Raw genomic sequence first — 27,817 nt, forward strand, 5'->3', positions numbered from 1 at the left:
ATGCCAACCACGATTCCCATCTAAGCTAGTCCCATTTGCCTGCATTTGGCCCATATCCCTCTAACCTTTTCCTAATCATGTACCTGTCCAAGTACCTTTTAAGCGTTGTTAACATACCTGCCTCAACCATTTCCTCCAGCAGCTCATTCCATACACTGACCACCCACTGGGTAAAAAAGCTGCCCCTCAGGTTCCTCTCCCCTCTCACTTTAAACCTATGCCCTCTGGTTTTTGACTCCATAACCCTGGGAAAAAGACTGTGTGCATTCACCCTATCTAAGCCCCTCATGATTTTATACACCTCTATATCACCCCTCATTCTCCTACGCACCAATGAAAACAGTCCCAACCTGCTCAGCCTCGCTCCATAACTCAGTCCCTCGAGGCCTGGCAACATCCTCGTAAGTCTCGTCTGCACTCTTTCCAGCTTAATGACATCTTTCCTATAGCAGCGTAATCAAAGCTGGACATAATATTCCAAATGTGGCCTCGCCAATCTCAACTGCAACATAACATCCCAACGTCTATCCTCAGTGCCCTGAATAATGAAGTGCCAAAAGCCTTCTTTAGGAAGCCTATAGGACAAGTGTAATGGGTGCTTGATAGTCAGCACAGATTCAGTGGGCTGGAGGACCTAATTCCATGCTGGATGACCCTATGGCTCTAAGGCATTTGGTTTTCTTCACATTTTATCTTCTCTCAAATGTTAGAGGTAACCGTGTCCCTCTGAATCTGTCCTCTTACACATCCCCCACTTCATCCCACCTCGGACAGTCATGCCCAGCTATCTAGAACCTAATCTCTGGAATTCCTTTTTCCAAAATCTCCACCCCTGTACCTGTCTCTCCTCTTTAAAGGAGTTGCCTCTGCAATCAAGCATTTGTTTCCTTGTCTTAATGCCTCACTTGCTGGTTGTTATCAGCTTGTGTCTGATTGCTGAGTGCTTTTAAGTGCTGTGACAGGGCATGTGTCTGTGGCAGGAGGGATGACGAAAAGAAGCAACGGTTACCATTTATGAAGTTAGTATTTAAATGTATATTGTTGTTTTTCCTCATTCATCCTGGTTACCCTCTTAAAGCAGAGAGTGCATATGTACATCTTCTTCCAGACACTTAGGCCAGTCCTATTAGAGTATCCCAGGAGGCAATGAAGACACAAGAGGGGAGCTTGGGGCCAGGCGGGAGAGTGAGGTGGATCGGCGGAGGGGAAATCTCTTCCCCCATCAGCCATTTTTGTCCCCGTCCCAGTTCCACCCCCTACCACCCACACATTTTACCCACTGGCTCTCCCTCCCCCCTCCCCCATCTGGTCCTGGTTCCATCTGCCCTTCACCTCTCCCCTAATGGTTCCCATTATCACCTTCCTTACTTACCAGATTCCAGCTCTGTCGTCTTTGTGTTCCTGCTTGTCTCCCTCCAGCAGCGATGTCCAACCTTCACCCTACCCTTTCCCTTCCTGGATCCAGCTGCCGTTTTTTTGTCTGCCCCATCTATCATCCATTTGCCTTTGTCTCCCAACTCTACCCCTCCCCCTTCCCTACCTGGTTCAATCTGCCTATCATCCTTCACCTCTCCTCAGCCCACCAATCACCTCTAGCCCCTGTGTCACCACTCCCCCTCTCTTTATACTGGTCACCTCCCTTCCCCACTCTCAGTCCTGATGCAGGATTCTGACCCTTTCCCCCAACAGATCCTGCTTGACCCGTAGAGTTCCTCCAGCAGATTGTTTGTTATCCCAGGAAGCAATCGTTGATCATCCCTCCTTCCCTGCAATCTTTGCCAGTGCCTCAGTTCTCGTTCTGCATTCTTCCAAAAAACAATCAGAAAGTTATACCTTATTGTGTATCATTAGACACGTGTTTCTCACTTACATCGTGAATATTTGAAGAGCCTGCTGGGACATCTTTCCTCATTACTGCAGTGATAGTCCCCTCAATCAATATTGCAAAGCCCTCTCCTCTTTCACTTCCTCCCTGATCATGCCTACGTCTTCCGTACCCTGGAACACTGAGTTGCCAGTTCGTCCCTTTCTTTCAACCATGGCTGGGTTTGTTTACCTTGGAGTGAAGGTGGCTGAAGGAAAGCTAAATGAGGTATGCAAAATTATGAGGCATATGAGCAGGGTAGATGGTGGGAAACTTTTCACAGTAACAGAGGTGTCAAAAGGACACCTTTTGTCAGAGGGCATGGGTGTAAGCTGAAGGGGACAATGTGAGAAAGGATGTGAGGAAGAACTTTTTTCACTTGGTGGTTGGAATCTGGAACACACTGTCTGAGGGGGTGGCGGAGGTGGGCACTCTCACAACATATAAGAAGTATCTGGAAGAGCACTTGAATTGTCAAGACATAGAAGACTAAGTGCTGATTAATGGAATTCATGTAGATGGGTAATTGATGGTCAGCATGGACGTGGTGGGTAGAAGGGTCTGTTTCCGTGCTATATGATTTTATGACTAACATTGGTTTCTATTTCATAAAAGATAAGTCATACCTTCCAGTATTTCTAGGCTATAGTACCACTTCAGCTACAGCGAACAGCTATAAACTCCTTAAGATTTACTCTTGCAGATTACCTCAACTGAGATGACAGCTTCTATACATTCCCTAGCATCTATTATTCTTTAAAGGAAAGATCATATTTAAATTTACCGTCACTTCTGGAAAAAGCTTATGTGTTGAAGTGTATGTAATATATAACTCTGTGCCTATGTGTGCATCAATCACTTTCAGCGGAGAGATTAATCAAAATCTTTACGGCAGTTTCTTTGGTCATTCTCTTCAAAAAATCCAACAACTGATTGGAGAAATGATTCAGAATGTATGGGAAAAGATAAAGCTTACATACAGTATTTGCAGCAGCTTTGTAATACCCTGCTAGGCTACTGAACAGAATAACATTTGTGCCACTGAAATCACTGCTGCCAATGCCATTGTAATTTTCTGCCTTTTACCAACTTAATGTAATGAAGCTTGTGGGATTTAGCAGATCTGGTCTCTTGAGGCAGATCTAAAAATTCCCCAGGAATGTTGAGCAAACCTCTTCATCGATGCCTGAAAGGAAATTAAGTAAACTTATGAGAGAGAAAGTGATGGAGGGTTAATAGATGGGGGGAGCTGAAATAGGATCGGGGAGGTATAGTACCACTTCAGCTGCATGTACCAGTTATAAACTCCTTAAGATTTACTCTTGCAGATTAAATAGGGTAAACTATGCTGAAGAAGGTAAACTCCAGCATGGATCAGCTAGATTGAATGATGTTACTGTGCCGTATAGGTAACTTAAATGTTGTAGTCGGATCCAGCTGCTCACAATGTGCCTTGCACTCCCACTTGTCTATATGATAGAGTAGGTCCTCTTTAGTCATGAGGGATAGGGGCATGGATTTCTCACAGATAACAAAAACATCATGGATACCACTGAGGCTGCTGGCAATGGCATGAAGGCTGCAGTGATGTGTGGACAATCCCTCCAGGGAAATCAAAGTCAAAGTTGAGTTTATCATCATCTGCAAAGTACCTGTATGCACAGGTGCAATGAAAAACTTACTTGCAGCAGCATCACAGGCACACAGCATCATATAAGCAGCATTCACAAGAAACACGTTAATCAAACATAAATTAGACATAATTTTTACAAGAAAGAACACAATGAGAACAAAAAAAGCAAAGTTCATTTTAGTGCAAAGATATGACAACGAGTGAAAAACTAGTAAAGCTAGTGCAAAACGAGATAGTGCAATAACTGTGACAACTCGCCTGTAAAGTTACAGTTTCAGCTTGCACGTAAATCTACCCACCCTCCTGCACCCCACCCCTACCCCCTCCCCACCACTGAAGTGCAAATTGATGGTGTGAAGAATGAGAAAAGGAAATAGAAGAGAAAGGAATTAATTCTAAAAGAGTCTGCAGGAACTGAGGCCTGAATGTAAATGGGCTACAAATGTAAGGAGGCTGAGAAAAGGCATACAAGATCCTAGGATTTATCAACAGAGGCTTCAAAGGCAAAAAAGATACAGCACTAGTTTTGGGTAAAATTAGAATATTTTCAATTCTGGGCATTGCCCTCTGAGAGCCTAGGGCCGTCCTGGAGAAGAGGGCCTTTAGTTACATGGAAGAGGTTGTAGAAACTGGGGTTGTTCTTCCTGAGCAGAAAAGCTTGAGAGGAGATTTGATTTCATTTCTTATTTCAGAACAACATTGAAGGAGGACCTTCGGCCCACCAGGTCTATGCCAGCCCTCAGGGCAATCCCATCAATCCTGTTGTCCTCTTATTTCCCTGTAATTTACCCATTAACACCCTTGATTTTCCTGACACCCTCCTACACAAGGGGGGACTTGCAGTGGCTAATCACCTAGAAACCCCCTCGTCTTTGGGACATGGAAGGAAACTGGAGCACCCGGAGGAAACCCATGTGGTCACAGGGAGAACGTGCAAACTGACCTTCACCAGAGATCAGGATTGTACCCAAGTCACTAGAGCTGTGAGACAGCTGCACTAACTACTGTGCCTTGTGCCGTCCTTTTTAAAGATGCCCAGAATCATGAAAATGGAACCTGTCATCATCTACAATAATTATACCAAACAATTCAATGCATTCCTTTACAATAAGTCAATGCCACAACTGTTTAATCCTTAAGCATTCCAGGAGCAAAGCATTTGAGAGGATGTTAGTCAGGGCCCAGCTCTCGGTGTCCAGTGCTGGTAGGACCCTAGTCTCTGGTCTTATTTCCCTATAACTTACACAGAGACCTTGCTGTGTATGCACCAAGCTTTAGTGTGTTCTTCAGCAATGTACTCCTGCACCTCACAAAGTGCCAGTCAGCCACATTCATCAGCGGACATCTCCTCATATTGGTTTCAGGCTGTCTGAGGTCCATCTTTCACCAAGTTGAAGACCTTACAGCAGCACTTGATGTTTGCCTCAGTATGCATCCCTGGGAATAGCCCATAGACCAGACTCCTATGTTATGCGCCCACTCAGGATGAACCCTGGCAAGGACTACCGCTTCCCTTTCCAGACCTTGTTGGCAAATGCACAGATACCTCAGTTCTCATTGGGCTTGAGACAGCAGCTGTGCAGGAAGGATCTGACGGGGAGGGTCTCTCTCACCACCAACCAAACGAGGTCTTGGTGCTTGTTTGCGAATTCTGGTGATGGGGTGTTTTTTAATCAAAAATATACTTCATTCTTATAAAATATATACAGGAAATACAATTCAATTAGTACACGTCTTTCTTGACATTCATTGTGCTATCAAACCAATGGATTCTATTTATAATGCACAAATGCTACTCATGTTTCCTTTTAAACAATACATCCATGAAGTGTTTGAGAGGCTGTTACTTTTCTACAAAAGACAGGTCCAATGAGCTGAAACATTACATGGCAACCAGGCTAGGCCCATCCTTCACATCACTAGGGACAGGTAGAACCTCAACACATTGTGACACTTGGTGTTTGCTTACTTAGGTTCTACTCACAGCTTGATGGAGCCACACACAAAGGTAGAACTCAGGATAAGGGCTATGTTGGGTACGTTTCATCCACTTTCTCTGGAGACTTGTACGTTGCAACCTGATAGATACCCTCCATCTTCATTCCCCAGATGAAATGGAAGATGGATCGTGTGACTGCCACAGTGGAGGAGTGGGGAATGGGCCACACCTGTGCCACGTATAGCAACACCGAGAGCACCTTGCACCTGATGGCCGGGTTCTTGACCACCATCGAGAGGGAGCACTGCTCCCATATTCCCAATATTTGTCTTACCTTGGCTATCTGCTCCAGCCAGATCTTGCCACATGCCCCAGTTTTTCCAAACAGCACCATCTGTCAACATAACTGACAGAAGTTGTTTCCATTGGTGGAAGAGTTGAGAACCAGATTTAATGTGATTGGCCAAATAACTGGGGGTGACACAAGGAAGGCCTCCTTCCCACAGCAGGTGGTTTAGTCAAGTCAAGTCGAATTTGTTGTCATGTGCACAAATATGGTGAGGTACAGGTACAATGAAAAACTTGCAGCAGCATTACAGGCACATTGGTACAGACAGCACACAGAACATAAATTGTACACAAATTATACAAGATAGTGAAGAGAAAAGATGGTGCAAAACCAGACGTTAGTGCAAAAATGCAACCAGGAACAGGTGGTCCATAGTGTTTCATTGCTGAGGTAGAGTTAGAGTTGTGCAGGTCTGTTTAAGAACCTGATGGCTGTAGGAAAGTAGCTGTTTCTGAACCTGGTGGTGTGGGACTTCCGGCTTCTGTACCGATGGTAGCAGTGAGGAGGTGGCATCATCCAGATGGTAGGAATCTTTAATGATAGATGCTTCCTTCTTGAGGCAGTGCCTCCTGTCGATGCTGTCAATGGTGGGCAGGATTGGACTGTGTCTGCTGCTCTCTGCAGCCTCTTGCGTTCCTGTGCATTGGGATTGCCATACCAGGCCTTAGTGCAACCAGTCAGAATACATTCAACAGTGCATCTGTAGAAGTTTATTAGAATATTTGGTGATACTGGAACACACTGCTGAAAAGGGTGAAGGAATCTGATTCACCCCAAGCCTTTCAATAAGTATTAAGTTAGACAAATATCTGAGGAATGGGACTAATTGGATTGCTCCAATAACAAGCCAGCATGGGCTTAATGAGGGGATTGGCATCTAACTGCAGCATAAAGATCATATGATTCTTTTGTCTGATCACGTGGCAAGTAGTTGTTTGGACAAATGTAACACAAGATAACCACTGCTCAAGGGAAGAGAAAATGAGTTTTGTTGATTAATGTGGGTCAAAGGTGCTCAGTTACAGCAACTGATAGTTGTCACTCCATTACACACGAGCATTCTGCTAATATCTTTCCCCGTGTCCTTGCAGATGCCAATTAAATGGATGGCTTTGGAATGTATTCACTACCGCAAGTTCACTCATCAAAGCGACGTGTGGAGCTATGGTAGGTTCTGCAGCATTCATGAAGCAGCAATTGGCATGAAAGTCTGCACCTTTTTACAAATGCCTAGACTTCCCCTGACTTCCCTGCAGACATTCAGTAGTTCAGCTGCAAGGGCGGGTACTGACTGGACTTTGCTTTTACTTCCGACAGGTGTCACCATTTGGGAGCTGATGACTTTTGGTGGGAAGCCGTACGATGGAATCCCAGCCCGTGAAATACCGGACATTCTGGAGAAAGGAGAACGCCTTTCCCAACCTCCAATCTGCACCATTGATGTCTACATGGTGATGGTGAAATGTAAGCACCCTCATTACCGCAGCAACATTGGCTCCTTGAACCAGTCTGGCTGCGGCTGAATAGAGTCGAAGACAAAGACTGTATGTGAAGTGCAACGTCTGCCAGAGATTGAAGGGTCTCTTGTTTTATGGGAGGTGACAGCTGTAGTTGATCACAGGAGGATTTAGTCTTTAGTATTCCTCCACTCTTTAAATCCAGATCTAATTTGGTCCTTGGACTGCGTGCACAGCAACAGAAGCACCATTGTAACAGGTTTTCTTCCCGCTCTCACTATCCTGGCACAGGGATGATAGCTTGTCATCAACAACCTCACAAGATAACCCTCACTTCCACCCTGTTGAGGTGTGCAGATATCCCTAGTATATTCCTCTGAAGTTAGTTCATTCTGTTGTTGCTCATTGCTTTAAAGGACCATATTTTTTCCCTCAACCTCCTAACCTATGATATTCTTTTCCCAAACCTCTCCCTACCTTTTATCTTCCAAGGAAAATGACATTTATTCCTTCCACAAAGCCCTTCTCTTATCTCTAACTATTGCTTCCCCACCCACCCTTTATCTTCCTGGATGTCAAGTCTCCCTGGTGAATAGATTGAACAGTAGAATTGTACGGGCAACAACACCATTGACCATGGCCAATTTTAATTGTGGAAGTTTGGAGCCATCAGGAAGAAAAATGTGACTCAAGTTCCATATATTGATCAATACCAATACCAACACTTCCCTAACATGGCAGGAGAGAGAAAATTGGCAAGAGAATAATAGGTGGAATTGTGAAATATTATAAGGTGAAAGAAGGTTATTCGGCTCATTGCTTGTCCCTGTTTTTTAAAGGAACCATCCAATAAGATCTATCAGAGTTATTTAGCAGAGAAACAGGCCCTTTGGCCCCACTATGTCCATGCTGACCATCAATTACCACCTATACTCATCTTATTTACCAGCATTTGATCCATAGCCTTCTATGCCTTGGTGATTCAAGAGCTAGTTGTTTCCTGAATGTCTCTGCCTCCACTCCCCACTCAGGCAGTTCATTCCAGGTTCCAACCCAGCCTCTGAGTGAAGAGGATCTCTCTCAGACTCCTCTGAACCTCTCACCTCTTACCCTCCTGCTCTTTCTCAAAATCCTGCGAAATATACTGGGTTCAATGCCCTTTTGAAGACTACTACTGAATCATTCACCAGAACTTCAGAGAGTACTTTTCCAATGAGAATGGTTCTTGGACTTTTAACTCCAAAAGTTCAAAGGTTGACCATTCCAACACATTCCTGGCCAGGCTCCCTCCTACCATAAGACCATAAGACATAGCAGCAGAATTAGGCCATTCAGCCCATCGAGTTTGCTCCGCCATTCAATCATAGCTGATTTTATTTTTCTTTTCTCAACCTCATTCTCCTGCCTTATCTCTGTAACCCTTAACCCCCTTACTGACAAAGAACCTTTCAATCTCTGCCTTAAATACACCCAATGACTTGGCCTCCACAGTCCTCTGTGGCAACAAATTCCACAGATTCACTAGCTGAAGAAATTCCTCCTCATCTCAGTTTTAAAGGGACGTCCCTTCATTCTGAGGCTGTGCCCTCGAATCCTAGACTCTCCTACTAATGGAAACATCCTCTCCATGTCCACTCTATCCAGGCCTTGTAGTATTTGGTAGGTTTCAATGAGCTCCCCCCTGATCCTTCTGAACTCCATCGAATACAGACCCAGAGACATCAAACACTCCTCATATGTTAAACCTTTCATTCCTGGGATCATTCTTGTGAACTTCCTCTGGACCCTCTTCAGGACCACCTTCTGTAAGCCTGCAGCCATCCAGGACTGCTAACCCAATGCCCTAGCACTCTTAGTCGTATTTACCATCACTCCTGCAACTGGCTCCCGACTGAAGCATTTAGAAGTCTCCATGCCACCCTGACAGGAATATTGAATCCAATTATCACATTAAGATAAGATCTTTATTAGTCACATGTACATCGAAACACACAGTGAAATACATCTTTTTTGCGTAGTGATTTTTGGGGGGCAGCCCGCAAGTGTCGCCACGCTTTCGGCGCCAACATAGCATGCCCACAACTTCCTGACCTGTACACCTTTAGAATGTGGGAGGAAACCGGAGCACCCGGAGGAAACCCACACAGACACGGGGAGAACGTACAAACTCCTTACGGACAGTGGCCGGATTTGAACCCGGGTCTCTGGCGCTGTAAAGCATTATGCTAACCACTATGCTACCGTGCCCACTGTGCATTACCGTGCATTAGGACTGAGTATGCACAGTAAAAGCAGTGTCAGTCCAGCCAAGCACACTAACAATCAACAGTTTAACCAAAGAGGGTCAGAAGGAGGAAATAAAGTGGAAGGAACTTAAAAGCTGTAAATGTTGAGAAAGTAAGTCCATTATGGAACAATCTGAGTGTGGAGCCACAGTGCAACACATTATTCTCAAAAGACACTGCTCCTTATTTTGTATAGCTCTAATTTTATTAGAGTTTATCATAGCTTTTGCCATTTCATTTTGCTACTTGGCCTTTATTTCCTGATATGAAGAATGCATTTGAATGCCTTTCCTTCAGCGGGCTGTGCTTGCACACTTCACATTCATGTCAGCACTCTGCCAAAATATTATAATTTAAATTATCTCTTTTATAATTGAAAGCTCTATTCTGCCCTGCAGTCCCTGCAAAATTATTTATTTTCACGATCCAGTAAAGGAGCTGCCTACTTGACTAATGTCCTGCTTTTACCAAGCTGATCTCCAGATACTGCAATTTTTTTTCAAAAGATGATGAATAAAAGATGCTGGTGTCTGTAAAAACATTGATGACACACCATAACACAATACTGACGCGTACATACCACAATCTGTGCCAACACACTGACCACAGTCTGTACTCACACACACTAACTACAGTCTGTAATCACACACACTGACCACATTCTGTAATCACACACACTGACCACAGACTGTACTCACACACACTGACTACAGTCTGTACTCAGACACACTGACCACAGTCAAGCATCACACACTGGCCACAGCCTGAAATCACACATACTGTACATCAGAGCCTATGCTCACACACACTGACCACAGTCCATCCTCACATATACTGACCACAGACTGTACCCACACACACTGATAACAGCCTGTACTCACACACATTGACCACAATCTGTACTCACACACATTGACCACGGCTTGTACTCAGATACACTGACCACAGTCTGTACACACACACACACACTGACAGCAGCCTGTACTCACACACACTCACCACAGCCTGTATTCACACATTGACCTGCCTGTTTTCTGAGCCTCTGTGCATTACCCTGTGGGATTCTCCCTGTTTTCTGAGGTTTTGTGGACTACCATCTGAGATTCTCCCTGTCTTCTGAGACCCTGATTTGCTTCCTCTTTTCTCCAGGCTGGATGATTGATGCCGACAGCAGGCCCAAGTTCAAAGAGTTGGCAGCGGAATTTTCTAGAATGGCTCGAGATCCACAGAGGTACTTGGTAATTCAGGTCAGTCCAGTTTGATTTCATGTTCTCAGTTGGAATTATCATACCATTAACAAAAATTCCTTCACTAGTGGCCAGCACTGATTGTGTTTTGAGGCTCTTCAGCTTACAGAGGCAGCATTCTACAACACTGCACCATCCCACGCATACTTTCAGTTGGAAGTACAGGGCAAATCTCTGGGAGACAGGAAGGAGCCAGCCATCTCAGCCTTCCCTTTCCAATGAAATGCCTCTAAGGTATGCCCAAGCCATTCAGCCCCTCTGTTCCTCCCTGCCACTGAGACAATAGCTATCATACATACAAACTCCTTCTTTAGAAATTGGAACAGGAGTAGGACATTCAACCCCTCATGCCTGCTGTATAGCAGAGGGCAGAAGTTTAGGGTAAGAAGTAACAGTAAACCCTAGGAGATCTGAAGAAGAACTTTTGCGCTGAGGGCATTGAGACCTGGACCTCGTTGCCTGAGTGGGTGGTGGAGACATAGACTTTCACAACATGTAGGAAGTATTCAGGTAAGTGAGCACTTGAATTGCCAAGGTATAGAAGCATAGATGGGTGCTTGATGGTTGGCATGGACAAGGTGGACCGAAGGGCCTGCTTCTGTACTCTATATCTCTAACACCTCATGCATCTGGATCGTAGCAAACTTTCCACCTGAGCATCATTTTCCAGCATTATTGCCCTTACCATCCAGAAACCTATCAATCGCCATTTTGAATGAGGCACAAGAGACTGCAGACACTGGAATCTGGAGCAACACACAATCTGCTGGAGGAACTCAGCGGGTCAGGCAGCATCTTTGGAGAGAAATGGACAGTTGATGTTTCAGGTGGACACCCTTCATCTGGACTAGATGAAGGGTCTCGACCAGAACCGTTGACTGTCCAATTCCCTCCATAGAAACTGCATGATTCCTCCAGCAGATTGTGTGTTGCTCCATTCTGGGTGAACTCAGCAACTGAGCCACCACACCCCTCCAGGATAGAGAATCCCAAATATTCAACATTACCTGAATGAATAAATCTTTCCTCATCTCAATCCAAAATAGCCAAACCCTTTATTTTGAGACTATGATTCATGAGCCTGGACTCTCCTCCCTAGATTTATCCTGCCAAGCCCTGTAAGAACTTTGTCCATTTCAATGAGATCACCTCTCACCTTCCCTGATTCCATATCCCAAATAAAACAGTGGGAGGAAAGGTTTCTTTCTCCCTGTTACTTAACATTGTCCCACCTCCTTCCCAAACTTGAAAGCAGACTGAGTTATTTTCACCAATTTTGTCCACCATTATTGTGGTAACGGATGCGTCCATGGGAATAGGCCACCGAGCCTGTTTCACTCTTTAAGTTAGATCGTGACTCAAGTATATCTAACACCATTTCTCCATCCACTGCCACATCCACACCCCTCCCCACCCCCACAACAAGTTTCCTCTCAAACTTATCACTGGAAGCATATCTCCACAGACTACCACAGAGTTTTAGATACATCATTTAATTTTACTTTTGCTTTAAAAAATATTCCTAAGTATTCATGAGCAGAAACTTGATAAAGTTCATTTAATAGAGCCAAAGATGAGTTTATCACAAAATGTAATCAGCATTTTTAATCACAGTGTCAATCCTAACCTGGCTTTAATTTGAAGCCAGCTTTTAAAAGAAAAACAGAGCTGTCTTGTGTTTATATGACAGTAGATTTCTGTCGTGAATTAGGGAAAATGGCATTAAGAAGTTTTTTGAAGATTCTTGAGTGTAATTAGCAGGCAGTCTCATTCATGATGAGTCCAGCTGGGCAACTGGCCAATGCTGTGTGTTGGATGAAGCAGTGGGTGGGGGTGTGAGCAAGGTTGTGGCTGGGGTTGGTGGCCTCATGCACAGAGCTTTTAAAACCAGTTGTAACAAACTCCTGTTCTTGCATTTAAAGTTCTGCCATTGTTTGCCAATTTGAACCAACTTCAGGCTAAGCAGCAACTCTGGCAGAAGTTTCCCAAAACATGCGGCCTTTAGGCCCAAAGGGACTTGGAAAGGAGCAACAAACAACCTTTTGTTTCCCTTTTCCAAAGGAAGTTTATGAGTAATTACAGCATCACATTATTACAGTGCTACGGTATTCTACAGTTCACACTAGTTACAGTCAATAGTTTCAAATTATAACACAATCATCTCTATCCAGAATGCATTCGAGCCCCTGTGGTGCCCACTGGTCTTGGAAAGCACCCAATGTACCCGTCCATGGATGCTGTGTCCTCCTTCTCCAGGGACACATGGGCACGGGTATAACCCCAGAAGAGGAGCAGGCAATCAGCTCAGGCAGAACCTTCAACTGCCTGCCACCTGGACCTGTGAGTGGCCACCTTGGCCAGGCCCAGGAGCAGACCAACCAGGAGATCCCCTACCAACCCACCCCCACAAACAACCTGCTGGAGGAACTCAGCGGGTCGAGCAGCATCTGTGGGAGAAAAGGAATAGTCGACATTTCCGTTCTAAAGCCTGCATCAGGACTGAGAGTGGAGAGGCGAGGTGGCCAGTATAAGGAGGGGGAGTGGTGAGACAGGAGTCTGAGGTGATTGGTGGACAAGGAGGGGTGTAAGATGACAGGCAGGTGGTGCCAGGTAGGCAGAGGGGAGCAGGAGTGGAGTTCATATGAAGTGGCAGATGAATGGTAGATGAAGGCAGAGAGAGAAAAAAATAAAATATTGAGAGGCAGATGGAGCAAGGTGGGGGAAGGGGAGTGTGAAGATTGGAAACAGCCAATTGGGACTTTGAAAGCGTTGTGCTCCCACCTGTTGTGGGAGAAGGTTCTTTCGGGTCTCAAAGGCAGAGGACTCCAGACACAGTCTTTGGATTTTAAAAAGAATTTATTTACAAAGACAAATGCGGGAACAGAATGAACAGGAACAGATGCACACTCACACACACGCACTCGGGTAATTGTGGAACGTGAGGGGAGTCGCAACGGGGGTGAATTACACACATGCAAACACACACACACAGTGAACTAGTTACAAATGGTTAGGGAAAAATGCAATACAGTGTCTGAACCCCCTGCCTCTGGACAAGCAACGGCTCTACACTACTGGGAATCTACTTAAAACGCCCGTAAACCCCTGTAGACACGCACACTCTTACCAGTGGTCCCTCGATGTGGTTTCGACCCCAGCAGCAATCAAAAAAGAGAAAGAGCCACGCACACGTGGCATCCTTAATAGTGCTGGAGAGCTGGGTGGAGCTAGGTCAGGTAATTCAACAAGTCCAGTGAGTCATGGCCGGGTATGAGAGGTATGCACAGGGACCAATGGTCAGGAGTGTGCTGCTAATGGCTGGGTGGAGCTAGACCCTGATTGACAGTGGTGTTGCTTTCGACCAGTACTCAATGGTGACACATGACAGCCATGACCTTTCACATTACACCACCCCATACACAAAACAGGCCAGTCACCTGACTGAGCTGATCACCAGTGAGAGTTTCTGCCAGCTACACTTGTAGAAACGTGTGTATTGTTTTCTTTAACTCAGTACAAAACTTTGCTGTCATACAACTGCCAGGCAGTTCTTACTCAGCTTTGAGATATTGTCCCAGTGAATGTGTTCATCCAAATGATCTACTCCAATGGATGTTATGAGATATTAGTGCTATTTAGATCCACTTAAAGAGTTCTCCTGATTCCTTGACCAACATTGGTCCGTCACCACCAACAAGTTAACTATCTTATGACTGTCTGTGTGGTCCTGCTGTGCACAAGTGATTGCTGCATTTACTAGCAATAACTACACTGACTAAAATCAAAGAATGCCAAGTGTGTTCAGAATGGGTGAGGTGCAATAGTTAAATGCAAGTTATTCTCATCCACAACTTGAGCCTGAGTAATCACACCCTGAAAGCTCCTCAAATGCCATAAAGAAACTGACTCAGTTCACCAGTGTATCCTGAAAGTGTCACTCCACCACCGTGAAGTAACCCAAGGGGAAATAAAAACACTTTCTTGGATATGGAGAAGACTCACAGACAATGATGGTCTATAGAAAGAAGACCACCTCGGGGCAACTTTCCAGGGTCTTTCCAATTGAAACTTGTAGTCCCTGACTGCCAGAAATGTTTTGAAACCAGGGCAAGCCCTGCCCCCAATCTCACATTCAGAACTCTCCAGATCTTAGTAGTTATGGGTACTCTATGGAGGTGTTAAAATTATTTAAAGAAGGAAATTAAAAGCTTTAAAAACTGCAAGAAACAATTACAATAATTATCGTTAATTAAGTAAAGAGGGAAATTGAGCATACATTCTGCCTTCTTAAAGCAGCTGTTTTGCTCTGCTGGATTCAGTGGTCCACTAGACCTGTGCCTAGTGTCAGCCTGGTGTGGGATCAGCACACGCATTTCCCATACCGGGGGACGTGGACATCTCCACTCCCTCAATAGAGTCCACAAGGAGACTGACGGTGGAGCACAGTTGCCTAGGCAGCAGCCTGGTAACTGCAAGCATCCACACAGTTATAGGAGCCGGGTTTGTACTTGGGTTTCAGTATCCAGTCCTTCACTGAAGCAGCAACCCAGCCATAAATAGGGGCTACTCACTTTCATCAGGGATGGTCCCAACCTGCCCAGCACATCTGGAGGCTCACCTTTGTTCATGAGGTCTGGCTTTAGAGAGTAAGTGGGTGCCCCTTGTCATTCCAGGGAGATGATCGTATGAAGCTGCCCAGCCCAAACGACAGCAAGTTCTTCCAGAGTTTGCTGGATGAAGAGGAGCTGGAAGACATGATGGATGCCGAGGAGTACCTGGTCCCACAGGCCTTCAACATCCCACCTCCCATCTACAGCTCAAGACAGAGGATTGATTCTAACCGGGTGAGTCAAATGAATCTCGATATCAATGGAAAACAAATCTAAGTGAGACTGGTATTACGGACAGGTAACCTATTGCCCTTAATGGCCCTTACACTATGCCACAAGGTAGATGCAAATCTGTGATATCTGAGCCACACTTTCCATCTCTGTTGGTGCCTCTGGTTCCTGTTAGAGCACCAGGAAGGAAAGTTTCTGTAGTCCAGTATGATCAGGTATCTCCCCTGGCAGTGGAGGGGGGGGGGGGGAGGTTGGTGGGGGAAGCTTTGTTCCCTTCAGACTTGTGGGCTCCCTTTGCCATTGAGTTTGCATTGTGCTCCCTGTTCTTGTTGACAATGAGTTTCCATGAATTCCCATGCACTAGCAAATCCTTCCAAATAACAAAAGGTAATACTCGTGCGCCAATGAAGCTCACTTTGACATGTTTTTAAGCTGGCATCGATGTTGGTTGCAGCACTTCATAGGCAGGTGTTCAAAGCCTTATTGTCTGATTTGAGCTGTCTCCAACTGATGGTAGTGTTTAATATAGTTGACTTTATTCCAAACTCCTGGCTGTATTCCTTGCTAGAGGTATCATATTCAATATGAAAGTTGCCTGAGTTCTCTTACACCCATGAAGTTAAGGACAGATAACAGCCCAACATCAAGGTGCAATTCACTTTAACATTGTGTTTTACACTGGCACAATTCAAGACTGTTTGAACAACTGGATCATGTCTTGGCATCTTCCTTCCAGTGCTTGCTCAGATGAGGGAATATTTGAAAGGACTCTTCTGGTGTGGCTGAAGAAATGCCCCTTGTGTTCCTTCACACAGCACGGACTGGGAGGAATAACAACTGGACATTGTTGTTCACAGAAATCTCTCGCAGTGGCTCAGTGCAGAGCATCCAAAGCCTGCTTTAGCTGAGCACTTAACTTAAACTAATTGCTGCCTCTGCCTGCTCCTTATCAGGAGCAGGGGGAGCATCATTCACCTATAAAGGATGCGTTGGCAGTGGGCTGTCTCATGCTAACACTGCCTGATTTTCCAGCAATACCTTGGAGTGATGTATAACAGGCAATCCATTCACAAGCACTTCTTTTGCATCCCTGTCAAATTTAAAAGATCTGCCTAATCTCTTTGCATAAGAGGAAGGAACACAAGTTGGCCATTCGGCCCCTTGTGCTTGCTTGCCATTCAGTGTGATTGTAGCCAATCTTTTACCTCAGTGCCACTTTCCTCCAGTAGTCTCATATCCCTTCAGTCTCTTGACATATAAGGATCTTGTGTTTTCTGTCTTGAATACACTCAATGACTGAACTTGCACAGCAGAGAGAATTCCAAAGCTTCACACCTTCTGGATGGAAAGACATTTCTTCTCATTTAAGTGTTGAATGGCCAACCCTTAATTTTGAGACTGTGACCTTTGTTTCTAGACAGCCCACCTCAGGGAATCATCATTCCTCCATCTACCCTGTCAAGACCAGCAAAAATATTGTATGTTTCAACGAAATCACCTCTCTTCTTTTAAATTCAGGAGAATATATGCCTAATGTACTTAATTGGTTCTCATACAACAACAACCCCCCCCCTCCTCAACTTCCAGGAATCAATCAGATGAACCTTTGTTGCACTCCTTCCATCGTAAGTATATCCTTTCTTAGATCTCACCTGGCCCCTGTATATAATTAAAACAAGGCATGTCCACTCTTGGTCCAGATGAAAGGTCTCAACCCGAAACGTCAACTGTTCATTTCCCTCCACAGATGCTGCTTGACCTGCTGAGATCCTCCAGCACATTGTTTTTTGCTCCAGATTCCAGCATCTGCAGTCTCCTGTGTCTCAATGTCCACTCTTGTACTGAAATCCACTTACAATAAAGGCCAACATAATGTTTGCCTTACTGTTTACTCGCTGTACCAATAATTGGTTTATTATCGTCACATGTACTGAGGCACAGTGAAAAACTTAGTTTTGCATGCCATCCAACAGATCATATCAAACATAAGTACATCGAGGTAGTACAAGGGAAAAGCAATAACAGAATACAGAATAAAGTCTTACAGAGAAAGTGCAATACAGGCCATGATGACGTAGATTGTGAGGTCAAGGGTCTATCTTATTCGATAATCTTATAATGGAGACACAAAAAGTTCTGCAGATGCTGGAATCTGGAGTGATACACAAAAAGTGCTGGAGGAACTCAATGGGTCAAGCAGCATCCATGGAGTGAAATAAAGAGTTGATGTTTCAGGCCGAGACCCTTCAACAGGACTGGGAAGAGGACAGAAACCAGAATAAGAAGGTGGGGGGAGGGGGAGGAGCATAGGGAATAAATGAGTTCAGGTAATAGGTAAATCCAGGTGATAGGGGGAAGGTAAGTGGGTGGGGGAGGGGGAGAAGATGTAATAAGCTGAGAAGAGGCAAAGGGCTGAAGGAGGAGGAATCTGGTAGGAGAGGGCAGTGGACCATGGAATAAAGGAATGAGGAGGGGAGGAGAGGAGATGGGCAGATCATCAAGGCGGCAGAGGGAATCACAGGAATAAGGAAAGACTAAGGAGTGGGGGAGGTGAGGAAGAAAAGGAAGGGGTGGGGTTACTGGAAGCTGGAGAAGTCGATGTTGAGGCCATCAGGTTGGAGACTTGCAAGGCGGAATATGAGGTGTTGTTCCTCCAACCTATAACACCAGGATAGAAGCTGTCCTTGAGCCTGGTGGTATGTGCTTTCAGGCTCTTGTATCTTCTGTCCACTGGAGGTGGAAGAAGAGAGAATGTCTGGAGTGGGAGGAAATAGCTTCCAGTGATTCGTATACAAGGACACCCAAGCCCCTCGGAGCACCAACACTTTTCAGCTCCTCACCTGATGACGTGTCTGCCAGTATGTTTAAAGAGGTGGCTGTGGAGCTGGTGAATACACTGATTGTCATTGTCCAAAATCCCATAGGTTCCACAAACACTTCCTGCAGAATGGAATGGAACCCCACTGGAGGGATACTGGGTGGTGCTACTGCCTCACATCTCCAGGGACCCAGTTTAATCCTGATCTCTGGCACTGCCTGTGTGGAATTTGCACGTTCTCCCTGTGATCATTTGGGTTTCCTCCAGGTGCTTTGGTTTCCTTTCACATTCTAAAGGCAAGCGGGTGGGTTAATTGTCACTGTAAATTACCCTTAGTGTAGGTTAATGTCAAACGAATCAAAGGGAGGCTGTATGGGAGAAAATAAGTCACAGGGCTCCAGGGAAATAAGGAGAGTGGAGTGGAACTGATGGCGTTGCTCTTTTGTAAGCCAGTGTGGACCCGATGAGCCGAATGGTCTCTTTATGTGTTGATGCAAGACAGGAGGGGGGGAGAGAAAATGAGGAAATAGAGACCAGGTATGAAATGAAAACAGAAAGTGCTGGAAACATTCAGCAGTTCAGGCAGCACCTGTGGCAAGAGAAATAGAATTAATGTTTCACCAGTTTGACCAGCAGGGAAATTACTGGACCATGTCACTTAGGGAGTGGTAACAGGGCACTTGGAAAATAATGACAATACAAAGGGACTGCAGATGCTGAAATCTGAAGCAAGAAACAAACTGCTGGAGGAACTCAACAGGTTGAGCAGCATCTGTGGAGCGGGGAGGGGGGTGGGGCATGGAAATTGTGGACATCTCAATCCAAGAAGTCCACAATTGCTTTACCCCTACAGATGCTGCTCGACCTACAGCAGTTTGTTTTTACTTGGAAAATAATGATATCTTGTGTGACACTGATACAGTGCGAAAGACCACGCCTCTGAGAACTTCTTCAGGAGCTCCCTCTGACACGCTGTGTACCACTGCCCTTAGTTGTCTGTTGAACCCTTTGGGATTATGCCTGACTCAAGGGCAAGGCTACTGCTCCCCCAGCCAGGGCCGACATGGCTGGATACTGTCATAACATCCAGGACTGAAAGGGTTAGTCTTCACTCTGCGAGCATTAGCAGGTGGAATAAAAAAAAACGGAGATAAAAATAAAATCCTATTGTAAATTACTATCAGAGAGCTTCAGCCAAGAATGGTGGGAAGGTCCTATTATCATTAGTTCTCTATTCAGACGGCACTGTCTCAAAGCACTAGGGCTCTTATTTCTCAGTTGCAGGAGAATGCATCATTACAATGGGCAATCTAGTACAAGTCTCCTTCCCTAATAATGCAGCTCAATAGCCAGGAGTTCCTGTTCAACAGCATCCAGCAGGTGCTTTTGGGTGCAGATCAATGGGCTTGATTGTCAGACCACTAAGGAAAGGGTAACCATTTCAGATGAGATACCAATTAACCCCTTTGATGACGGACCAAATAATTGACTTCAAATGAGGTGATATCACTATTTCAGTCTTATGTAAAACTCCCTCTTTCTTGAACCATTTACTGAACAGACTTTTCTTGCTTTACAACCAGGGTTTTTGATGCTGGTGCTTAGTAGTTGAGAGAAAAGCCTATCAAAGAGTAGTGCACAATATGAGGAAGTCAAACATTGTTGTCACAAACCATTCATGATGGCTCCATGGCATCTGCTGAATTTTGCTTCAAAATTCTGTCAACCAAGCCTCTGATCAACAATCTCAGTCTGAATTTTGCAGATGGAATTCCTGGAGATCCAGGGATGTTTATAAGAAAATATGATAAGGACGGCAGGACATCTTAACAAAGCAGCTGCTAAAGCACATGGGGTGTCTTTATCCACACCATCTATGGCCTGCTTAATTTTAAACACCTCCGCCAGATCCCTTCACCTTTACAGCATAGAAACGGGTCCTTTGGCCCACCACGTCCATGCCCACGCTTTTGCCCATCCAGACCAATCCCATTTGCCCACATTAGGCCCATATCCTTCTATGCCATGTCTGTCTAAATGCCTCTCAAACTGTATCTGATTCCACCACCTCCTCTGCGAGAGGTTCCAGATATCAACTACTCACTGTGTAAAAAAAATTTCTCCTCAGATCCCCTTTAAAACCCCTGCATCTCAACTTAAACATATGTCTTCTTGTTTTTTTAACCCCTCTCATGGAAAAAAGATTTTGACCATCTACCCTATCTATGCCCCTAATAATTTTATGTACCTCTATCAGGATACCCTCAGTCTCTTTTGCTCCAGGGGAAACAAGCCCAGCCTATCCAATCTCTCCCCATAGCTAAAGTCGTCCAATCCAGACAACATCCTGGTGAATCTCCTCTGCACTCTCTCCAGCACAACCACATCCTTCCTATTATGTTGCAACCAGAACTGCGCACAATACTCCAAGTGCAATCTAAACAGTGTTTTGTAAAGTAGCAACATAACATCTCAACTTTTATTTTCTATCCCCTGACCTATGAAGGCAAGCATATCATATGCCTTCTTCACCACCTTATCAACCTTTGATTCCACTTTCAGGGAACCATGGACTTGAACCCCAGGGTCCCTCTGTTCATCAACATTCCTTGCACACTACCATTTACTGTTTATTCCCATTCCTATTTGACTTCCCAAAATGCATCACCTCACACTCGTTGGGATTAAATTCCATCTGCCAGCACTCTGCAACTTTCAATCTGATCTATATCCTGCTGAAGCCTCAGATAACCTTCCCCCATATCCACCAACCTTTGTGTCATCTGCCACCTACAATTTAAACTAATCCCATCTGCCTGCATCTGGTCCATGTCCTTCCATTCCCAGCGTACTCATGTGCCTGTCTGAAAGCCTCTTAAACACCGCTATTGTATCTGCTTCCACCACCACCCCGGCAGCCCAGTCTAGGCACCCACCACTCTCTGTGTATAAAACTTGCCTTGCAAATCTCCTTTAAACTTTCCCCTCTTATCTTAAACCTTTGCCCTTTTGTATTTGACATTTCTACCCTGGGAAACAGACTCTGACTATCTACCATATCTATGTTCCACATAATTTTATATACTTCTAACAGGGATCATAACTTTATTTACGTCCATTTTGCATCATCTATTTTCTCTTGGCTTCCAGGTTCTCTCCATCCCTTCCGCTTCTCTGCAACATGCCTGTTCTCTGAATTTTCACAGTTCTCATAGAAGGTCATCAACTTGAACAATGACCCTGTTTCTCTCACCACATATGCTGCCAGACCTGCTGAGTATTTCCAGTGGTATGGGTGCAGAAGGAAGGGTAGCAGGGGTTCAGAATGTTGATTATGTAAAAGGTAAGGAGATGTTGGCAGAGAGCCAATGGGAAGAGTTGAATCAAAGCCTTGAAGGATCCTGACTAAATCTGGAACAACTTTCTGGTGGAAGAGGGTGAGTTTAAGGTGATTGGTTAAAGAACCAGAAGTGACATGCAGGGAATTCTTTCAATGCAGTGAATTATTGTGATCTGAAAAGCACCGTCTGAAAGGGTGGCGAAAGCAGATTCTATAGCTGCTTTCAAGAACATATGTGATAGTCAAAAAGGGATGTTTGTATTGCTATTGGGAAGGGACAGGTGAATGGGACTAATTACAGAGTTCTTTCAAGGAGCAACCAGAGGAGTATGATGAGAACTTTTAGTGGTGTTTCATTCCGCGTGAGATTGGGAGCCTTCCCCACGTTCACACCACACACACAGACACGCGTATGCATGCACATATGCATACACATATGCGCACACATACATGCAGATGCACACACATGCAATCACACTCATACTCTGAAACAGTCACGCTTCCACATACACACACTTACACATGCACACAAACCTGCAGTCACACACACATGCGCATGCAAGCACGTACGCATGCACGCACACAAACGCGCACGTGCACACACACACACACACACACACACACACACACACACACACACACTGTCACAATCTCCCGCACATAGACTCACTCTCACACACATTTTCACAGGCACATACACCCCTCCACCACACAAACACACACAAACGTACACAGACTCATTCATACTTTCACACACACACACATTCACCCACAAATACATATTCTCACACATTCCACTCTCACACTTGCTCATTCTCACACTCTCTCCTCAGCACATGCTCACTTTCATCCACACTCACAAACTCTCACACACTAATTCTTGCATATTCACTCACTTGTTCTCACACACACAATTATTTTCAGAAATACACACTCACTCACACACATACATGCTCATGTACACACTCACCAAGCACCACACATGCATATTTACTCTTGCTCACACACACAAACTGTCATGCACTCACACACAAATACACTTTCACACACTCACAAACATTTTCACTTACACTCTCATATACTCACTCTTGCATACACACATTCATTCTAAGGTACATATTCCCCAAACACTCATTCTTACACACATATTCAAACATATACAATCTTTGTTCTACCACACTCATACTTTCACATGTGCAGACACACACACACGTACAGAAACACTCCTCACACACAAGCACACACAGACACATACTCAGCCTCAGTTTCTTGCAGTCTCTCTCTGTCACAAACACAGACACACACCAATACACACACACACAAACACAGATACAGACACACACACGCAAGTGCACACACACACACACACACACACACACACAAAATCCCAGCCACTGCTGTGTCATATTCAACTTCTCTTTCTCATGCATCAGTAGAATATCTTGGTGAACTTTTTAATGTTAACATTCTTTATATGTCTCAGATGTTGCAACAGTCATAGAGTGAAATGCTAACCTTGACAGGCTTGGACTATTTTCAATATAATGTGGTGTCATTTTGACAGGAGTCAAGCCCATAATAAAGGTGGATGAGGCAGGGGAGAGAGAGAGTGGCCTGTGTCCAGACCAGCCACTACTTGTGTGGCTGAACCTGGCCTCTGTGAGCCATACTACCGAGGGTCTGTCATGTACCCAAAACATCAGTGACATGATCTGTCAAAGCAGGGTTCTGCCAGTTCAAAAGAACACAAGAATATAGGAGCAGGCTTCTTCCCAGGGTAGGGAAGTTTAAAACTAGAGAGCATAGGTTTAAGGCGAGAGGGGAAAGATTTAAAGGGAACCCGAGGGGCAAGTTTTTCTCACAGAGGGTGGTAGAGGTGGACATTTGGACAGTACATGCATAGGAAAGGTTCAGAGGGATATGGGCCAAAACACAGGCAAGTGGGACTAGCTCAGGTAGGTATCTTAATTGGCATGGATGAGCTGGGCCAAAGAGCCTGTTTTTGTGCTGTATAAATTTATGACTCTGTGACTCTACGAGAAGTAGGCCATCAAGCTCTTCCAAGCCTGCCCCAACATTTAATATGGTTATGGTTGATCTGTACTTTTCCCAGATCTGTCAAATATTTATCCACCTGCACTTTAAATTCTTCATTTACCACCTTCTACAAGAAGAAATTTCTACACACCTCAGTTTTAAATGACTGACCCCTTACCTTATAACTATGTCCCCTTGTATGTGACTCTCCCGCAAGGGAAAACATCCCCACATCTACCCTGTACAGCCCCACTAGGATCTTATATGTTTTAATAAGGTCACTCCTCATTCTTCTAAATTTCAAGGTGTACAGGCTCAAATTATTTTGTATATCTTGGTAGGACCAGAATTAGGACATTTGGCCCATCAAGTCTGCTCACCATTCAATTGTGGCCAATTTTTTTCAACCCCATTTTCACATCTTCTCCCCATAACCCTTAACCTCCTCACCAATCAAGAACCTAGATATCTCTGCCGTAAATGCACCCAATGACTTGGCCTCCACAGCCCTCTGTGGCAATGAATTCCACAGATTCATCACCCTCTGCCTGAAGTTCCTCCTCATCTCAATTTTAAAGGGACATCCCTTTATTCTGAGGCTGTGCCCTCGGATTCTAGACTCTCCTACTAATGGAAACATCCTCTGCACATCCACTCTATCCAGGCCTTTCAGTATTCAGTAGGTTTCAATGAGATCCCCCTCATCATTCCAAACTCCATCAAGTACAGGACCAAAGACATCAAATGCTCCTTATAGGTTAAGCCTTTCATTCCTGGGATCGTTCTTGTGAACCTGCTCTGGACCCTCTCCAGGGCCAGCACATCCTTCCTTAGAGATGGGGCCCAAAAATGCTCACAATATTCCAGATGCAGCCTGACCAATGCCTTCTCATCCCAGGAGTTAGCCTGGTGGATCTCCTTTGTACTGTCTCCAATGTTACTACATCTTCTTTTAGGCAAGGGGACCAAAACTGTATGCAGTATTCCAGGTGCCTCACTGTACAAATGCAACAAAACCTCCCTACTTTTAAACTCCAACCTATTTGCAAAGAAGGCGGGTCCAAAACAGTGTCCAACAGTCCACACATCTCCTCCCTTTCTTTCCACTTCATCTCAGCCTCCCAGCCTTCCTTCTGTTCAACTTACTCCCATGTACTATTCTATCTGCCTCAACCAGTTCCCGTGGCAGTAAATTCCACATTGTAACTGCCCCACCACTGGGAAATCATTTCTAATTTCCCCGTTGAGTTCCCTAGTGCAAGTTAATTAGTGCAAGAGAATTCAGTCAATATTTGGATAGTTAGGAAGTTTTTGATTGTTTGAAAAGGTATTTAAGTGCCATTTGTCTGGGACATTTTGTTATTGAGTGAAACAAAAGCACCATGTTGTGACTGCCCAGAGGTTCTCCTAACTTACAAAACAGTTGTAAGCAGAAATATTGACCTCGACAAATCCAATCAGTAGGTACCACTGACAGGGCCAGTCTCTGATAAGAATAATCTCTTAAAGAGGAGTAAGATATGAGACATGTCATGAATACAAATTCACTAGAGAAATAAAGGACTGCAGATGCTGGAATCTAGATGAAAAACACGATGATGCTGGAGGAACTCAGCAGGCCAGGCAGCATCGGTGGAGAAAAGCAGGCGGTCAATGTTTCGGGTCAGGACCCTTCTTCAGGACTGAAGATAGGAAAAGGGGAAGTCCAATATATAGGAGGGAAAAACAGAGCACTGCTATGCTCTGCTTTCCTACCACTGCTCTGCTTTTCCCTCTTATATATTCCCCTTTTCCTTTCTGCAGTCCTGAAGAAGGGTCCTGATCTGTAACGTTGACCACCTGCTTTTCTCCACGGATACTTCCTGGTCTGCTGAGTTCCTCCAGCATCATAGTGTTTTTTATCTTCAGTACAAATTGACTACCTGTGTACAACTTCTGCAGCAGAAATTTGCTTGGGTTCTGCAGTGTTCAATGCACACAGTGGATTGGCGTGTAATTCTTTAATCATTTGATGAGAGAGAAGGGCAGGTATGATCGAAAGACTGTGCTTCACACATCAACCAAGTTCCTTCTGGATTATGTTGGCTGCTTTCCTGAGGCAGCAAGAAATGCAGACACTGTCAATGGAGGGGAGGTTGGTTTTTGTGATTGAGCTGTGTTCACAACCCTCTGCAATTTCTTGTGGTCCCGGGCAGAGCAGTTGCCATGCCAAGCTGTGCTGCATCCAGATAGGATGCTTTCTGTGGTGCATCTATAATAATTGGTGATGGTCACTGGATTCATGCCAAATTTCTTTCGTTTTCTGAGGAAATAGAGGCACTGGTGTGCTTTCTTGACTACTGCGTCTACGTAGTGGGACTAGGACAAATTATTGGTGATATATACACTTAGGGATTGAATCTCTTATTAAATATGTTCAATGATTTGGCCTTCACAGCCCTCTGTGATCAACTACCCTCTGAGTCAAGAAATGTCCCCTCAACCTCCTCAGACTGCGATCCCTGCTTCTAGAAATCCCAGCCAGGGGAAAGCCAGCATCCAGCCTATTAATCCCTTTCAGAATTTTAAACCAATGAGCTGGGAGCTGCCAATTCATAACCTGTGGGTGGTCACAGGTGCCAATTCAGCAGCTATTGATCCCTCCCGGGCTGTGGATGGATGCCTGGTTCTTTCAATTAGGTGCCCTGAGTTTCTGCACTCCTGCAGCTTGGTGACTCCCTTTGACTGGGTGCAGATTTGATTTGCTCCCTCATGCATGGGGCGGAACCTGCTGCCCACAATTCCACAGACAATTCCCAGTGAGTGCCTGAGCTGTGCAGAAGGTGGGCAAGATCTCAGGCAAGGGACACATCGCACGCAGTGTCACAGCAGCATCAGGAACTAATTATTACAGCTCTGCTGGGGAAAGCAGATGTGTTTCAAACAGAGAGACAGAAGACACGATTAGCCTAACAATTATAACCTCCTCCAGTGTGGAAGCAGTGAGAAGCGGAATTTAAACTCAAGCCTTTCCCAGGAGACCCATGTGCCAAATGACAATATAAATACACACACTGCATTTTCCACACAGACCTTCCGAGAAAACACTGAAATCAAAAGGAAGAACAACTTGGGAGGGGAGCAGCCACACGCTGTGAGTGGACAGCTTTAATCATTGCGTAGTCAGACCTGCCGGTGGCTGGATGTGCAGAGACGAGGGGCGGCCCCAGCCTGGTGCTGCCACCAGACAGCAGCCTGGACAGGCATTAGTTCAATGGTATAAGGAGGACCTTTGCCACTGCTGATCGTTGCCCGTGAGTAAGCTCACAGCAATAGGAAGAAAGGCTGGTGGGATCTCGTTACATTACTATTTTGTTTGGAAAGCACAGCAGTACAAAGTGATTGCACAATGCATTCCGCTAGCAGTGCCTTATTATAGTAATCCTGTACCATAAGGGCAAAGGGTAAAGCACTGGGGTGCTCCTCAAGTTTGCTTTGCTCTTCGACATTAAAGCTGATCTTCTGCAACATTTTCCTGCCCTATCCCTATATTCTTTGATTGCCTTTATTCCAAAACTCATATTCAGTTCTGCAGATGTTAAATGACTGAGCACCCATCACACTATAGGAGAGAGAATTCCGAAGGTCAATATCCCTCTGATTATTTTAGTCACTCATGCCATGCGCAACTCACTGGCAAATCCAGTGTTTATTGCACTTGAGAAGACCATAAGATGGAGGAGCAGAATTAGGCCATTCAGCCCATCATGTCTAATTGTTTTTCAACCCCATTCTCCTGCCTTCTCCCCATAATGCTAAATCCCCTAACCAATCAAGAGCCTATCAATCTCTGCCGTAAATGTACCCAGTGATTTGGCCTCCACCGCCCTCTGTGGCCACCAATACCACAGGTTCACCACCCTCTGGCTGAAGAAATTCCTCCTCATCTCAGTTTTAAAGGGATGTTCCTTTATTCTGAGGCTGTGCCCTCAGATTCTAGACTCTCCTGCTAATGAAAACATCCTTTC

General features: G+C 45.0%; 1 protein-coding gene across 7 annotated transcripts in view; it reads left to right on the forward strand.

The window, feature by feature from the left end:
* Nucleotides 1–27,817, forward strand: part of LOC127573531 (receptor tyrosine-protein kinase erbB-4-like) — an 843,473-nt gene that overhangs the window by 747,297 nt on the left and 68,359 nt on the right. For all 7 annotated transcript variants that reach the window (XM_052021850.1, XM_052021859.1, XM_052021885.1 and 4 more), the window contains 4 exons: nt 6,877–6,952; nt 7,103–7,249; nt 10,677–10,774; nt 15,448–15,618. In XM_052021850.1, the coding sequence (XP_051877810.1) occupies nt 6,877–6,952; nt 7,103–7,249; nt 10,677–10,774; nt 15,448–15,618 (492 nt within the window). The remainder of the gene's footprint in view (nt 1–6,876; nt 6,953–7,102; nt 7,250–10,676; nt 10,775–15,447; nt 15,619–27,817) is intronic.

The sequence above is a fragment of the Pristis pectinata genome, chromosome 1 (assembly GCF_009764475.1).
Source record: "Pristis pectinata isolate sPriPec2 chromosome 1, sPriPec2.1.pri, whole genome shotgun sequence".
Classification (NCBI taxonomy): Eukaryota; Metazoa; Chordata; class Chondrichthyes; order Rhinopristiformes; family Pristidae; genus Pristis; species Pristis pectinata.